Source organism: Hyla sarda, chromosome 10, assembly GCF_029499605.1.
Source record: "Hyla sarda isolate aHylSar1 chromosome 10, aHylSar1.hap1, whole genome shotgun sequence".
Classification (NCBI taxonomy): Eukaryota; Metazoa; Chordata; class Amphibia; order Anura; family Hylidae; genus Hyla; species Hyla sarda.
This window is the reverse complement of record NC_079198.1, coordinates 136,994,021-137,008,380: the sequence shown is the minus strand read 5'-3', so window position 1 is coordinate 137,008,380 and position 14,360 is coordinate 136,994,021. Positions and strand designations below refer to the sequence as shown.

The 14,360-nt window shown below is 44.8% G+C and overlaps 1 protein-coding gene across 1 annotated transcript in view; it reads left to right on the top strand.

The window, feature by feature from the left end:
• The window catches only part of VAMP3 (vesicle associated membrane protein 3), a 36,490-nt gene extending 23,511 nt beyond the window's left edge, over positions 1–12,979 (top strand). The window contains exons 2-5 of the mRNA XM_056542858.1: positions 4,366–4,438; positions 6,570–6,728; positions 10,920–10,971; positions 12,255–12,979. Coding sequence (XP_056398833.1) covers positions 4,366–4,438; positions 6,570–6,728; positions 10,920–10,971; positions 12,255–12,271 — 301 coding nt within the window. The 3' untranslated portion in view covers positions 12,272–12,979. The remainder of the gene's footprint in view (positions 1–4,365; positions 4,439–6,569; positions 6,729–10,919; positions 10,972–12,254) is intronic.
• The last annotated feature ends 1,381 nt before the right edge of the window (positions 12,980–14,360 follow it).

Below are 14,360 nucleotides of genomic sequence, written 5' to 3'. Positions count from 1 at the left end.
ATCCTGTACAGTATGTGGGGGTCTCCTCCATCCTGACTCTGGGTCCTCCTTGTACTGTAGTAGGGATGTCCCGATACTGGTAACGGTATCTGGACCGATACTGGACATTTTGCACGAGTATTGTGCTCGTGTAAATGTCCCCGATACCTAATCCGATACCTGCCAGAGGGACTCCCGCCGGCAGGTATCACGGAGGTGCGGTAAGCCGCCTGCACACTCTGCACGGATGAACTCCTAGAGGATGCAGGCGCCCCGTGCCCACTCCCGAGCTTTGCAGTCCGCTCAGCAGCTGAGCAAGCGTCATAGCCAGGACCTGCATTAACCTTTTATACGCCACAATCAAAGTTAATCGCGGCGTCTAAAGTTCCTGGGATGTACTGCCGGATCGTTCAGGGTTGCTGATCGGGATATCGCGGTGAAATAGCTGAGAGGACGGCCGGAGGTCCCTTACTCCATGCCGTCTGATCGCCGCTCCTTTACTGTAGCCATCCATGGCAGGCAGTAGTAAGGGAGCGGAGCGCCAATAACACTGCTATGCTATGGCATAACATTGATCAGTGTATGCAAACTAATTAAAGTAATAGACCCCCTTTTCAAAAAAAGCATATCATTGATCAGTGTATGCAAACTACAGATTCAAGTAAAAGACCCATATGGGGACTGAAAAATAGTAAAAAAATAAATCCCCTCCCTAATGAAAATTTGAATCCCCCCCCCCCCCCCCCCCCCCATTTTCAAAAAGTTTAAATAAAAAAATAATATATATATATAATAGAAATGGTACCGGGACATCCCTATTCTGCAGGACTTGGCCCAGGTGTCCCCCTCTTTCCTTTTGTAGTATTCCTCCTGTTTTCTCCGCCCGCACAGATTTCCTGTTGTCCCGGCCGGCGGACGCGTCAGTAGCCGGATCACATGGAATGTAACGTTTTACTGTTTGTTCCGTGTTCCTGAACGCACGTGGAATCTGGAGGGTTTGACCAAATTTACATAGGAACACGATGAACTGTACTGTACTTGGCTGTGTGTCAGAGGGTTAATAAAAACCTGTCTGCGCAATTGTGTAATCTGAGCGGGCGACTTTCTGTGAACTTTCTGTACGGTTCCTCCTTGCAGTCTCACACTACTGTACCACAAACAGGATCCGCACCTGTAAACTCCCAGGACGAGGTCTTGTGTTCTGTAACCTAGATGGGCAACACTCTAAGCCTGTGTTTCCCAACCAGGGTGCCTCCAGCTGTTACAAAACTACAACTCCCAGCATGCCCGGACAGCAGAAGGCTGTTAAATAGTTTAAAATTGCTCATTGCCGTGTTCTTACCCCTATAACTTTATTTTTACACCTACAGAGCTGTATTAGTGTTTATTTTTTGAACCATGAGCTGTTGTTTCTAACTAAACCATTTTTGTGTAGTTCTGGCTTTTTGATCCTTTTTATTACGGGGCTACTCCACTGGAAAACATTTATTTATGTATTTATTTATTCATTCATTTTTAAACCAACTGGTGCCAGAAAGTTAAACAGATTTGTAAATTACTTCTATTTAAAAATCTTAACCCTTCCAGTACTTATCAACTGCTGAATGCTCCACAGGAAGTTGTGTAGTTCTTTCCAGTCTGACCACAGTGCTCTCTGCTGACACATCTGTCCATTTTAGGAACTGTCCAGAGCAGGAGAGGTTTGCTGTGGGGATTTGCTCTTACTCTGGACAGTTCCTGACATGGACAGAGGTGGCAGCAGAGAGCACTGTGGTCAGACAGAAAGGAAATTCAAAAATACAATAACTTGCTGTGGAGCATACAGCAGCTGATAAGTACTGGAAGGATTAAGATTTTTTTTTATTAGAAATAATTTACAAATCTGTTTAACTTTCTGGCACCAGTTGATTTAAAAATAAATGTTTTCCAGTGGAGTACCCCTTTTTAAAGGATGACATTTCTGATCCTGCACAGTAAACGGTGTAAACACTAAAAAAATCCAAAAAGCTTTTTTTATTTATCATATCCCAGAACAATTTGATGACAATACACAAAGTGATACCGGTTATTAAAATTACAGTTTGTTGTGCAAAAGTGAACTAATCGCACTGGTCTTGGGGGAGGGGGTGTCTGCCCAGTGGTGAAAATTTTATTTTTTTAATTTTTTGTTCTGTAGAGAATAAATGGCTTATAAATAATGGCGAATAAATGTGCATTTCAATGTATCTGCAGTGTTTCCCAACCAGGGTGGCTCCAGCATGCTGGGTGTTGTAGTTTTGCAACAGCTGGAGGCACCCTGGTTGGGAAACACTGTTCTAGAAGCTGATTGAAGTATTTTTCATTGATAACAAAAGTCATAAACCAACAATCCTCCTGTATATCATAAATCTGCACCCATATCCCTCTTAGAATTTTTTACTTTGATGTCAATCTTTGTACATATATATAATTACATTTTTTAACATCTTAAAACAAACACTGATTAGTAACAAGTCGGATACATCGGCCACAATGTGTTGGTAGTGACTGATACTTTGTTGCTATGCTGGATACTATGAAGCTCCTATAATCTGTAATGGGTTTTATAGAAGGATTTTACACCGCGGCTCTGATCACTGTATGTATGCCAGCTATTCCCTGCCCGCAGGCTGTAGTGTAGTTGGCACAGTGCAGTAGGCGCACACCGCCATTATGTAAGTGTACAGTACACCGCCGGGCGGGAAACACACAGGGCCGGGGCGTGTGGAAGTGCAGGCAGGTTATACCAGGTTATATTGTTGGGATATTTATAACTGGGTGATGTGCCAGTATTATCCGGCATTCCTATGTACCAGGGCTCAGACATGGATATTATGGATTAGGATGAATGATTTGTAGAACGTTAAAAAAAAAAAAAAAATTTGTTTGTTGTAGCTTCACATTTCCCAACCCGTGCCTCTGTAGCTGTTGCAAAAAAAGTTTTTTTTTTTGCTAAATGCTCCCAAATTATACAGCAAACATACACCAGCCCAGGCTTACAAAACTGGCTGTGGAAAGACCTTTAACAAATTAAATAAATCTATAAATATTTTTTTTTAAAAACTATGTACTATTACCATATTTATCCCATGCCTTGTGACCAGTTATTAAATTTGGCGCATGTACGCACAAAAAAGAAATGACAGTGTGAGGGACTATTGTTTTTCCCTTTTTTTTATTTTTTAATTTTTTTTTGATAAATCGTAAGTTGCTTACCAACCATTCTCTTTAATTACCTTCTAAACGTAGGGAAGATATATAAAAAGTTTGACTGTAGGATCAGACTACATGCAGGATTTCATTGTAGTCTGTTTCCATGGAAACACATGGAGATCCACCTATGAGCTATGCGCACAATAAATTTTTAAAGAAAAATAAAAGTTAAATATCATATGTTGACAGATAAGTTAATGCCGGGGGGGACATGACAAAGTCACTCACTTTCTTTATACATTCATTGGGTTTTACTTTCATACAGATATAAGTGGACGTTTGCCCATTGCAGAAATAAAATTATTTTTTTTTTCACATCTTAAAGGGGTACTCCAAAATGTTCCAAACGCTGGAGCCGGCGCCGGGAGCTCATGACTTCATAGCCCCGCACCCTCCTGCCGGCACATCCCACCCCATCAATGCAAGTCTATGGGAGGGGGCGTGGCAGCCGTCACGCCCCCTCCCATAGACTTGCATTGAGGGGGCGGGGTGTGACATCATAGCCCTGCCCCTAATGATATCACGAGCTCCTGGCTCCAGCGTTCGGAACAGTTTGTTCCAAACGCTAAGCAGGTGGAGTACCCCTTTATAGGGGTTATCCAGACGTTGAAAAACAGAACTGATTTCTTCCACAAAAGAAACAAAAAAAAAAAAAACAGCACCACCCTTGTCCTCAGGTTGTGTGCGGTATTGCAGCTCATTTCCATATAAACAGCTGATCTCGGAGGTTCCAACTGCTGGGGGCTCCCCCACGATCACTGGGACGGGACCCTTCGCTCAGTGAGGAGCGGGTGCTGCGGTAGAAATGAATGGAGCGTGTGCTGTCACTGAGAGTGCTGGGGGCCCGTCATGGTGATAGCTGGGGGCCCCAACGATCGGACCCCTGCGATCAGCTACTTATCCCCTATCCTGTTGATAGCTGGGGGCCCCAACGGTCGGACCCCCGCGATCAGCTACTTATCCCCTATCCTGTTGATAGGGGGTAAGTAAATTTTCGTTGGAGTATCAAGTGAATGGAGCCAAGTTGTAATACCACACACAACCTGAGGACAGGCGTGGCGCTATTTTTGGATGAAGCCGGCTCTGTATTCCTATTCTTGAATAACTCTCTTGATCTCTCTTCCTTTCTGATCTTCTTCTCTCTTGTTCTTTCAGGTCGTCCACAGGTCCCGGAGATGTTGCGGGCAGTAACCGGCGCCTCCAGCAGACGCAAGCTCAGGTCAATGAGGTGAGCGCCCTCCAGTTCATGTGCCAAGCGATACGTTAAACTCCGTCCTGCGGTATATAGATCTGTCGCATGTGTGGCAGAACCACGGGGCACCGGCCTAATTTTAGCTCGGCGCTGTCCGCTGCCGTCATCGCCATCCTAATTTACTTCTACAACGTACGGCGATGGTCACAGAGGGAGACTGGCACGAAGAGGGTTAATGGGCCTGACGTCAACTACAGAACGCTATCTTTTCAGCCGGGTTGATTGCCGCCGTGATAAGAGGGCATCGGTGGCGGCATCATCACAATCTCCACAGCAGTGTCCACAGACCTAGATCTGAACAAACACTTTATTAATCCGCCATCATTCAAAGCATAGTCGGATAATTCATGCAGAGAATTGGTTTCCGGCGAAAGCATCTATTTTTGGCAGCTCTTTTGTCCATTTTTTTGTGTTATTTTTATTTTATTTTTTTAATCTATTTTTTTCCTTTTTTTTTTTTTTCTCAATTTGCCTGTAGTCGAGTTCCTCATCTAGAAATAAACCAGTGTCCTGTGGCTCCAAATCGCTGTTCTCCTCCTTTTCTTAAGACAAATTACTCGGCATTTCCTCATGCCGCGCTTCTGCCGATCTCATTGATTTTTATTTATTTTTGATTTTTTTAAAGTTGGGGAACGGAGATTTTGATGAATGGCTTTTCCCATTCACATTTTATTTATTTATTTTACTTTTATTTGTTTGTAATATAATTATATACATACACACAGTGGTCCCTCAACATACGATGGTAATCAGTTCCAAATGGACCATCGTTTGTTGAAACCATTGTATGTTGAGGAATCCGTGCAATGTAAAGTATAGGACAGTGGTCTGCAACCTGCGGACCTCCAGATGTTGCAAAGCTACAACACCCAGCATGCCCGGACAGCCAACGGCTGTCCGGGCATGCTGGGAGTTGTAGTTTTGCAACATCTGGAGGTCCGCAGGTTGAAGACCACTGGTATTGGAGGTTATACTCACGTGTCCCTTCCGCTCTGGACCGTCACCGCTGCCCTGGATTTCGCTTTCCATCGCTGTCGCCGTGTCCCCGATGCTCCGGCAAGGCCTCTGCTTCCCCGGCATCCTCGCTCTCGTGTCGCTGCCATCACGACGCTACGCACGCCGCTCCTATTGGATGATGGGACGACGCGCGCAGCGACGTGTTAACGACGATGGAGAGCACCGACGATGCAGGTGATCCCGAAGAGGACGCGCCGGAGCCCCGAGGACAGGTAAGTGATTGTCAGCGGACCATACGGGGCACCGTAAACGGCTATCAGTTTTTGGTAATAATCCTACTTTAGCTCCCATAGTCGAGAGCAGTGAACTCCAAACTGTGGCACGCCAAATGTTGCAGAACTACAACTCCCAGCATGCTGCAAGTTGTAGTTTTGCAACATTTTGAGGGCCACAGTTAAAGGGGTACTCCGCTGCTCAGCTTTTGGAACAAACCGTTCTGAACGCTGGAGCCGGCGCCGGGAGCTTGTGATGTTATAGCCCCACCCCTTCATGACGTCACGCCCCACCCCCTCAATGCAAGTCTATGGGAGGGGGGTGTGATGGCTGTCACGCCCCCTCCCATAGACGTGCATTGAGAGGAGGGGGTGGGGCTATGACGTCGCGAGCTCCTGTCTCCAGCGTTCGGAACAGTTTGTTCCAAACTCTGAGCAGCGGAGTACCCCTTTTTAAGAGACCACTGGACAAAAGAATGAAGCTCTTAATGGGAGATGGCACCAAGCCAGTTTTAGGCTATGTTAACATCATACAGATACAGAACTGCAGCAGTTTATAGTTGGTGTTAAATCATCCCTTTACAGCTTAGACTGCTCAGTACTGCTCTAAATTGTCCTCTCTGCTGCTCCTGAGGGTCTGCTAAAGATATAAAATGGGGCAGGATCTTCTATGTGCACGCAGTGTATGGAGACATCGTAGCAGATAGACTACACCACTAGCTCAGGGACACCTGAAAATTACAGATGGAGCCTGCAGAGGGGACAACTAGTGACAAATGTCTTATACATGTAATAGATTGGCCAGAAATAGTGCTGCTACTCGTGAACAGACATGGCAGCTCATCCTTTCATTTTTATTTTTTCCCCTGATATCTTAGGTGGTTGACATTATGAGAGTCAATGTGGACAAAGTCCTGGAGAGAGACCAGAAACTATCTGACTTGGATGACCGAGCAGACGCTCTGCAGGCCGGGGCTTCACAGTTCGAGACCAGCGCGGCCAAGCTAAAGAGGAAGTACTGGTGGAAGAACTGCAAGGTAACGCTGACGCCTGCAGTCCGGGGTTAGCCTCGTTTTTTGCAGAGGGTTTTGCAGTGTGCATCAGAGGTATACGGCTAAGAGCTACAATATCACTGTTGTATAGTATTAGAACGTAACATTTATTAGAATAGCTAAAGATGCAATTATACCTGTATGCAAAATCAATAACCCTCTTAAAAAAATAAATAAATAAATAAATAAAACCTATGAGAGAAAAGAAAGTACCAAGGATACCAACCTTTACCCCAAATGGGATTTCATAATGTTGGATCCGTACCAATAACACCCAGTTTAACCACAGATAAGGTCAACAGAATCATATACCAAAAGCATCCAGACGAGTTTCTCCTTGGTGGTGCAGGTATCATCAGGGGGACTAAACTGGAGTCAGAAGACTCTACAAAAAAAACACATAATAATCATGGCACCGGATTGATAAAATACGCATAGAAGTTCATAATTAAGATAAGAAAAAGACTTTAACGCAGTGTTTCCCAACAAACATGCCTCCAACTATTTCAAAACTACAACTCCCAGCATGCCGGGAATTGTAGTTGTGCGACAGCTGGAAGCTCACTGGTGGGGAAACACTGCTCTAGATAGAGCCATGTTTACGTCTGCGAGCTCCCCGTTGTGTATACCTCTGGCATATGCCACTTGGTGCCATCCATCCAGCAAATGTACTGTATAGAGACCAAAATGACTATACCATTTCCTGACACATACATGGTTTAAAAAGAGCCTTAATGGTACAGAGGGAGATTGCACCAAAATGGGGTTCACAATGTAGGATCTCGCTAGTAACACCCAGCGTAACCACAGGTAACATCAAAAAATCATATACCCAAAGTGTCCCGACAAGTTTCCCCGGGGTGGTACCGGGGTCATCAGGGGACTGAACTTGGGTCACAAAGCTCTACAGAAAAACACATTATAGTGATGGCACTGGATTAATAAAATAATAATGCATAGAAGGCCATGCTGAATCAAGATGATCATAAAAAGGCTTTAAAGGGGTACTCCGGTTGAAAACATTTATTTATTTTTTTTAAATCAACTGGTGGCAGAAAGTGTAAACAGATTTGTAAATTATATAGAAGAGTTGGAGAGGCTCTCGTCTGACTACCCACCAAATAAACCCGGGCTACCTAATTAGACACTTATACCCAAGGTGTCAGATTGTAGTTTGTCTGTAGAAATATATATATTAGGGCTCAGGGTTTGAGACAACTGGACAGGTTGTGTTTAAAGTAATATTTCAATTTATTGATTGTATATAATGTGACAATTGAATATTAGATAAAATGTAAATAGCATCTGGGTGGGAGAGTCTTAGACCATCTTCTATGGTCAATAATCTCCTCTCATAAAAAAGTCCTGCTCATATAGACCGATTCTGGTATTGTGGTAACCAATGGCAACCATAAGGTTAGTAACCCGTAGCAACCGTTCTGATGAGTCCGGCTATTTAAGCACTTCAACGTTTAAGTAGAAGATAAACTTGATATTTGTAGACAATATTCAACATGAACAGCTAGTGTGCAGTCACTGTTAATATGCATATTTGTATGATACTTTGTATCTCACCGCTCCCGGACACTGATGCGCTGAACTTCACGGGGATGCTGCGATCTCCTCCTGATGCGCTGTGTAATCCTGCAGTGTATTAGCACTGAGTAGCTGTCTTGGTAAGCGGCAGCATCACCGGAGACTCGGCCGTCTCCCACAGTGGTGATGTTGGTAGATGGTGGGTTGCGGGTGGTGTTGTCGCAGCGGTTCTGCGGATGCGCACGTACATGTCCCGGTGGCGTCCTCGTGGCAGCGAGGCGCGGATGTCTCCTTCACCGGGTGTCGGGTGATTGACAGTTTATTGTCCGGTATCGGACTGCTATTGACTTAAGCAGGGCAAATATACTGGTGGTCTCAATAGGTATTGAGGGGACGCTGGACGCGTTTCAGGACTGTCTCAGTCCTTTCTTCAGCAGCAAAGAATAAGTGTAAGTTATTCTTTGCTGCTGAAGAAAGGACTGAGACAGTCCTGAAACGCGTCCAGCGTCCCCTCAATACCTATTGAGACCACCAGTATATTTGCCCTGCTTAAGTCAATAGCAGTCCGATACCGGACAATAAACTGTCAATCACCCGACACCCGGTGAAGGAGACATCCGCGCCTCGCTGCCACGAGGACGCCACCGGCACATGTACGTGCGCATCCGCAGAACCGCTGCGACAACACCACCCGCAACCCACCATCTACCAACATCACCACTGTGGGAGATGGCAGAGTCTCCGGTGATGCTGCCGCTTACCAAGACAGCTACTCAGTGCTAATACACTGCAGGATTACACAGCGCATCAGGAGGAGATCGCAGCATCCCCGTGAAGTTCAGCGCATCAGTGTCCGGGAGCGGTGAGATACAAAGTATCATACAAATATGCATATTAACAGTGACTGCACACTAGCTGTTCATGTTGAATATTGTCTACAAATATCAAGTTTATCTTCTACTTAAACGTTGAAGTGCTTAAATAGCCGGACTCATCAGAACGGTTGCTACGGGTTACTAACCTTATGGTTGCCATTGGTTACCACAATACCAGAATCGGTCTATATGAGTAGGACTTTTTTATGAGAGGAGATTATTGACCATAGAAGATGGTCTAAGACTCTCCCACCCAGATCTCTCTCTATATATATTTTTATGGTGATCTCTATATTCTTATTTTATATCTTTTATAATTTTTTACAAGTATATTTTTATATTTTATATACTGTACTATACATATGCTATAGTTCTTAATAGTTGGTGCTGCGCCTACACAAGGGCCCTGTGAGACGCAGTTGCTGCTATTTACATTTTATCTAATATTCAATTGTCACATTATATACAATCAATAAATTTAAATATTACTTTAAACACAACCTGTCCAGTTGTCTCAAACCCTGAGCCCTAATATATATATTTCTACAGATTTGTAAATTACTTCTATAAAAAAATCTTTACCCTTCCAGTGCTTTTTAGCGGCTGTATGCTACAGAGGAAATTCTTTTCTTATTGAATTTCTTTTTTGTCCACAGTGCTCTCTGCTTACACCTCTGCCCGTGTCAGGAACTGTCCAGAGCAGCCTAGGTTTGCTATGGGGATTTTCTCCTGTTCTGGACAGTTCCTGATACGAGCATCAGGTGTCAGCAGAGAGCACTGTGGACAAGACAAAAAAATTTTTTTAAAAGAAAAGAATTTCCTCTGTAGCATACAGCAGCTAATAAGTACTGGAAGGATTACGATTTTTTTTATAGAAGTAATTTACAAATCTGTTTAACTTTCTGCCACCAGTTGATTTAAAAAAAAAATAAAAATGTTTTCCACCGGAGTACCCCTTTAAACCAGTGTTTCCCAACCAGCATGCCTCCACCTATTGCAAAACTACAACTCCCAGGATGCCCGGACAGCCGTTGGCTGTCCGGGCATCCTGGGAGTTGCAGTTTTGCAACAGCTGGGGGTTCATTGGTTGGGAAACTCTACTTCGTAGATGAGGATGCAGCGAGCTATTTCCTGTCCATACCTAGTGGAGAGCGGCGCCGCCTGGTGTAAAATGTTCTGTCCTAGCAGCAGGCAGGATGCCAGATCTTCTCTTTTTGTAGAGGAGCAATGGACCAGAGTATTGAGGCTGGGAGAACATAATGGGCCTCATTTACTAAGAGTGTCGGGTTTTTACTAGTGGGAAATGTTGTTTCAGACTTGCGGGGTTCCACCTTATTTACTATGGGGATCACAGATTTACAAGTCGGGGAAAATTTTCCGACCAGCTTTTTCTAGGTGGAAATTTCCAGCCATTTATCCACAGGATTTTCCGTGAATTCAATAGTAAATAGGCCGGGTTGTGAACTGTTGCCCCTTTTGGTCCGGCCACGCCCCTTTGCGACAGACCACGCCCCCTTTTCTGCTTTTCACAGCGCAATGTCGGGTTTGTCAGATTTTCCTGTCGCACGACAAAAAAACGGGTCTGTTTCAGCTTAGTAAATGAGGCCCAATATGTCGGAAATGCTTAAAACTCAAGTGCACTCGCCTTATTCTGAGAAGGTGTCTGGAATAATCGGCGTACTTCATTCAAACCGTTTCCGCAGGTCTGCAGGCTATTACCGGGTCACAGATGCTCCCCCACTTATATCAATTTTTCTCTCTACAGATGTGGGCGATATTAATTGCAGTCATCGTGATCATCATCATCATTATCATCGGTGAGTACCAATCTGCTACTGAGGAAGGGTGGTACAACACCCGAAATGCGTCTTGCTCCAATGTAATCTGTTATTTTGTTTAATTGAATAAACTAGTTTTTATTGAAGAGAGGATTTTCCTCATCTTTTATTCTTCGTCTGGAGATAGCGCCTAGTGGGGACAGTCCTTTTTTTCCTCTCTTCTCTGCATACCCAGCAGGATGACCTTAACAAAGTCTTTACACCTCCCTTGGTTACATAGTATTGTAGCAACCTACACGGTTAGTATGGATGAAGACAGATATGTGTATCAATCAAGTCCAGTCAAGAGTGGGGAGGAGATGTAGATGAACGGGGGGGGAGGGGCTATAAAGAAACTTTACAACTTCCTATCCTTTGAAGCTCCTCCTAGCTCAGTGATCTCCAAACAGTGGACCTTAAGCTGTTACAAACATAACCTATATTAGAATAGTTTAAAAGGTGCAATTTTAAATGGATAACCTGCCAAAAAAGAAGCATGTGAGAGAAAAGAAGCTACAAATATTGACCCAAGGATACCAAAATTTACACTGGTGACAGACACCAAAATGGGGTTAAAAATGTAGGATCCGTACCAAGAACACCCAGTGTAACCCCAGATAAGATCAACATAATCCTAGACTAAAAGTGTCCCGACAAGTTTCCCCTGGGTGGTGCCTGCATCAGGGGAACTGAGAAACTGGGCATGCAGGAAGATGTAGTTGTGCAATAGCTGGAGGTCTACTGTCCCAGCTCATAGAAGGTGATCACAAATAGGCGGTGTTCCTCTGATATCCGCGTGGGGTTTTCATTGCAATTAATAGGCTGAGCCGCTCCACTTTTATACATAACAGGGCCGCAAGGAGCGCACAGTATGTATCCGTAAGTGCCTTATTCCAATTTTTATTCTGTTTTAAATGGGAACCCTAGAAAATGTTCCGACTGCTTGGATCGGGCGGTGGGGACCGTGACGTCATGGCCACGCCCCTTGTGATGTCAAGCTACGCCCCCTCAATACAAGTCTATAGGAGGGGGGCGTGGCGGACGTCACGCCCCCTCCCATAGACTTGCATTGAGGTGGTGTGACGTCAAGAGGGGCGTGTCGGTCACAACCCCCGCCTCCCGCACCCAGCTTTCTATACAAACGCCAGTTGCTGCACAGAGATCGCGGTCAGAAATCTTATCCCCCCCCCATCTTTTGGATAGGGAGATAAGATGTCTAGGGGCGGAGTACCCCTTTAATATTTTATACTTGTATATGAAAACGTTTCATCTCTCTCTTGCAGTGTGGAACGTGTCCTGAGTTCCCCAGCGCTTCTAGATGTCGGCCGAAGTCGACCTATATGGCGATGATCCCGGATCCAATCTGCTGTAACCAAAAGTTTATATTCTGATCTACAAGTTTTTTTTTTTTTTTCTGTTTTTTGTCTTGTTTTTGTTTTTCGTCAAAGCTAAGTGCCTTTATTGAGATTGTTGTACACTCCGTATTTTAAACGCTATTGAGGACGTTCTGCACATTTGCACGGTCTTAACACAACTTTGTTCAGGTTGACTCCTTGTCTGATGATTGTGTATATATCGGTTTTCTTTATAATGCACTCGATGTGTTATCACAAAGTCTTCTGGGATTCTTCTTCACATTATGCCATGACTTTATGATGGTAGGGGTCTGTATTGCTATGTTCCCCACCATGTGCCCCCCCCCCCCCTCCCTTTACTCTCTGGATCAGTGGGGCTCCCACAGGTCACACCCCCAGCGTAAAGAGATGACCTTTTTTAGGAATGTGATCAACCTGGTAACGTGAACTAAAACCTCTCCTGACCTGTTTGTTTGTTTTTAGTTTATACTAGAATTCCTGTAAAATGACAATTCTGGAGCAATTTTTTTCTTAAAACTGTACTTTCTGAAGTCCCTCTGTTATTCCTCCTGGAAATTTATGGGGGTTTACCATTCCATATGTCAAAAAAGGTGGAAGCTACACACTGATTCTGCCAGCACTGACTGGACACGGTCAATGTGAAGGGAAGTGTTTCCCGACCAGTGTGCCTCCAGCTGTTGCAAAACTACAACTCCCAGCATGCCCGGACAGCCTTCGGCTGTCCGGGCATGCTGGGAGTTGTAGTTTTGCAACATCTAAAGGCAGACTGGTTGGGAAACACTTGTGTAGTGACATTCCCCTTTGACAATTATAAAAATAGCTTTTTTTCAAGAAACAGCGCCACTCTTGTCCTTGGGTTGTGGGCGGTATTACATCTCTGCTCCATTTACTCAAATGGAACAGAACGGCAATACCGCGCACAACCTTGAGGACACTTGTGGTGCTGTTTTTGGAATAAAGCTATTTTTCTCATTTTGGATATTTTGTGTATTTCCAGGAGGTATAACAGAGGACCCTCGCAGTGCAGAATTTTAAGAAAAAGATGCCCTGTAATTATTAAATGGAGGAATTCAAATATTTTCTGAACCAGACATGTCAAGAAAGCTGCCGGCCATCTTTAGTTAAGCTCCAGATATCTGTCCTCATTTGACCTAAACCCCCCCTTCCCCCTTCTTTGTTGCTGAAATCGGGGTCTACAACCTTTTTAACTAGTTGTGGAACTACAGGTTCCAGCATGCACTGACAGGAAGTTGCACAGATTTCAGACACCTCTTACAGTGTAATCTGCCCCATTCTACAGAGGTGCCTATTTTATAACTAAGGCGCCTCCACCTCTCCTCCTGCTCTCATGCTATGCTGGGATCAGTGGTTGCAGGGGCTTCTGACCAAGGTTGCGTGATCTTTGCATCCCCCCCCCCCCCCCCAAGTGTCCGCCAAGTAGTTGTAGTCGACCTATTGAATGATGCTGCTTCACCAGTAGCTGATAAAGTATGGGTCAGGCAATGTCCTTGTCCAGCCGCTTCCCCCTTCCCTAGAGGCTGCCCCCCTTCCCTAGAGGCTGCCCCCCTTCCCTAGAGGCTGCCCCGCTTCCCCTTTTCCTAGAGGCTGCCCCCCTTCCCTAGAGGCTGCCCCGCTTCCCCCTTCCCTAGAGGCTGCCCCGCTTCCCTTTTCCCTAGAGGCTGCCCCGCTTCCCCCTTCCCTAGAGGCTGCCCCGCTTCCCTCCCACTTTTATTACTCCTGATTTTATACCTGATTTCTGGTTTGTGTTTTCCCCCCAAGCCCATGTGAATCTCAAATCGCTTTTCTAAAACCATTTTCATTACGTGTTATAGGAACCATAACAAGCCAATGTAAATACGTCCTTCTTACCATCACCCACCAGAAATTTCAGGGGGAGGGGAGTGTTCTTATAGATTCTCCATGCTGCTCTCCTTGTACCCCTTAGAGCAGTGTTTCCCAACCAGTGTGCCTCCAGCTGTTGCAAAAAAAAAACTAGAACTTCCAGCTAAGGAA